This window comes from Callorhinus ursinus, unplaced genomic scaffold (assembly GCF_003265705.2).
Source record: "Callorhinus ursinus isolate GAN/ISIS: 27379988/994484 unplaced genomic scaffold, GSC_fseal_2.0 scaffold124, whole genome shotgun sequence".
NCBI classification, from domain to species: Eukaryota; Metazoa; Chordata; class Mammalia; order Carnivora; family Otariidae; genus Callorhinus; species Callorhinus ursinus.
The window spans coordinates 725,961-727,087 of record NW_027397186.1 but is presented as its reverse complement, the minus strand read 5'-3'; the positions used below and the strand labels follow the sequence as shown (position 1 = coordinate 727,087).

Below are 1,127 nucleotides of genomic sequence, written 5' to 3'. Positions count from 1 at the left end.
TGCACAAAATTAAGTCAACAATGCTTATCTGTAACCACTCCTTAGGCTTTTGATGTAATCTCCACAATATGGCAATTGTTATGGTTTTAGGGAGGACCCATTTCATTGCTATGTATTAATTTATGTTTTAAATCTCATGTATTATTAGAAAAATAACATAGAATTAGCACATTAAAAAAAGGGTGGGGCAGGTAAAGCCCAAGCTTGTGTGCTAAGGAAGGTCACTTGGAGCCACCACCATGTGTCTCTATCACATGGAGATCGTGGGCTACCAAACTGTAAATCTATGAGTTAGGAGCCATGTGACTCCTACCATTACGTGGCAGTCACGTGAGCACCGCACTACCCAATCACCATTGGTCACCTATATCCTCTGGTCTCGTGAGGCTCAGCTTTCTCCGTCACATGAAAATCCACTGCTCCTAAACCCTGAAGTCACTTGGATCTTTCTGTCATGTGGACCCTGCCAGTGAAGGCCGTGGAAGTCAGGTAGACCCCCGACAGCTGTGGGTTACACGGATCCTGCAGTCACGTGATCCCCCTATGTCCCCTACGGTCGTGTGCGAGTGTGCTTTTCAGTGTGTGGAGTCTCCTGAAATGTGGCTTAACTTAGCTTTGTACGAAGTCAGACCTATACAAAGGGAAGACCTTTAGAACTGTGGTCTGCACCCTGGAAAAGGGAGAAATTTCCCGAAACTCGGGTTCAGATCCCATCCTTTCCATCAACTTATATCCTGCCGCGGTAAGCGGCACTCGGGGGGGTTGGGGACCAGTAAATACTGGATATTTACTCAGAATTGGCATGAGAGGATGCGGCAGAGGTTCATGTACTTCTCTCAATGGTCAGTCTCTAGAAACGCGGTGGGACCCCATTCCTATTCCTCTTCCGCACCCCCACACTAACGCCCTATTCGATTATCACCCTGCCGTATTAGCTGTCTGTATTGGACTCCTCTGCCATCTATGAGTTAGGAGCCGTGCTGTTATCAGACACCAGAGACCTCTTAGATGCCAATTTTTTTTAAGATTTTATTTATTTCTTTGACAGAGAGAGATAGCGAGAGAGGGAACACAAGCGGAGGGGGAGGGGGGAGAGGGAGAAGCAGGCTCCCTGCTGAGCTGAGAGC

General features: G+C 47.5%; 1 protein-coding gene across 1 annotated transcript in view; it reads left to right on the top strand.

Annotated features, from left to right (window-relative positions):
- The first annotated feature begins 375 nt into the window (after window positions 1-375).
- Window positions 376-1,127, top strand: part of LOC112820745 (nuclear RNA export factor 2-like) — an 84,971-nt gene continuing 84,219 nt past the window's right edge. The window contains exon 1 of the mRNA XM_025867739.2: window positions 376-489. Coding sequence (XP_025723524.1) covers window positions 455-489 — 35 coding nt within the window. The 5' untranslated portion in view covers window positions 376-454. The remainder of the gene's footprint in view (window positions 490-1,127) is intronic.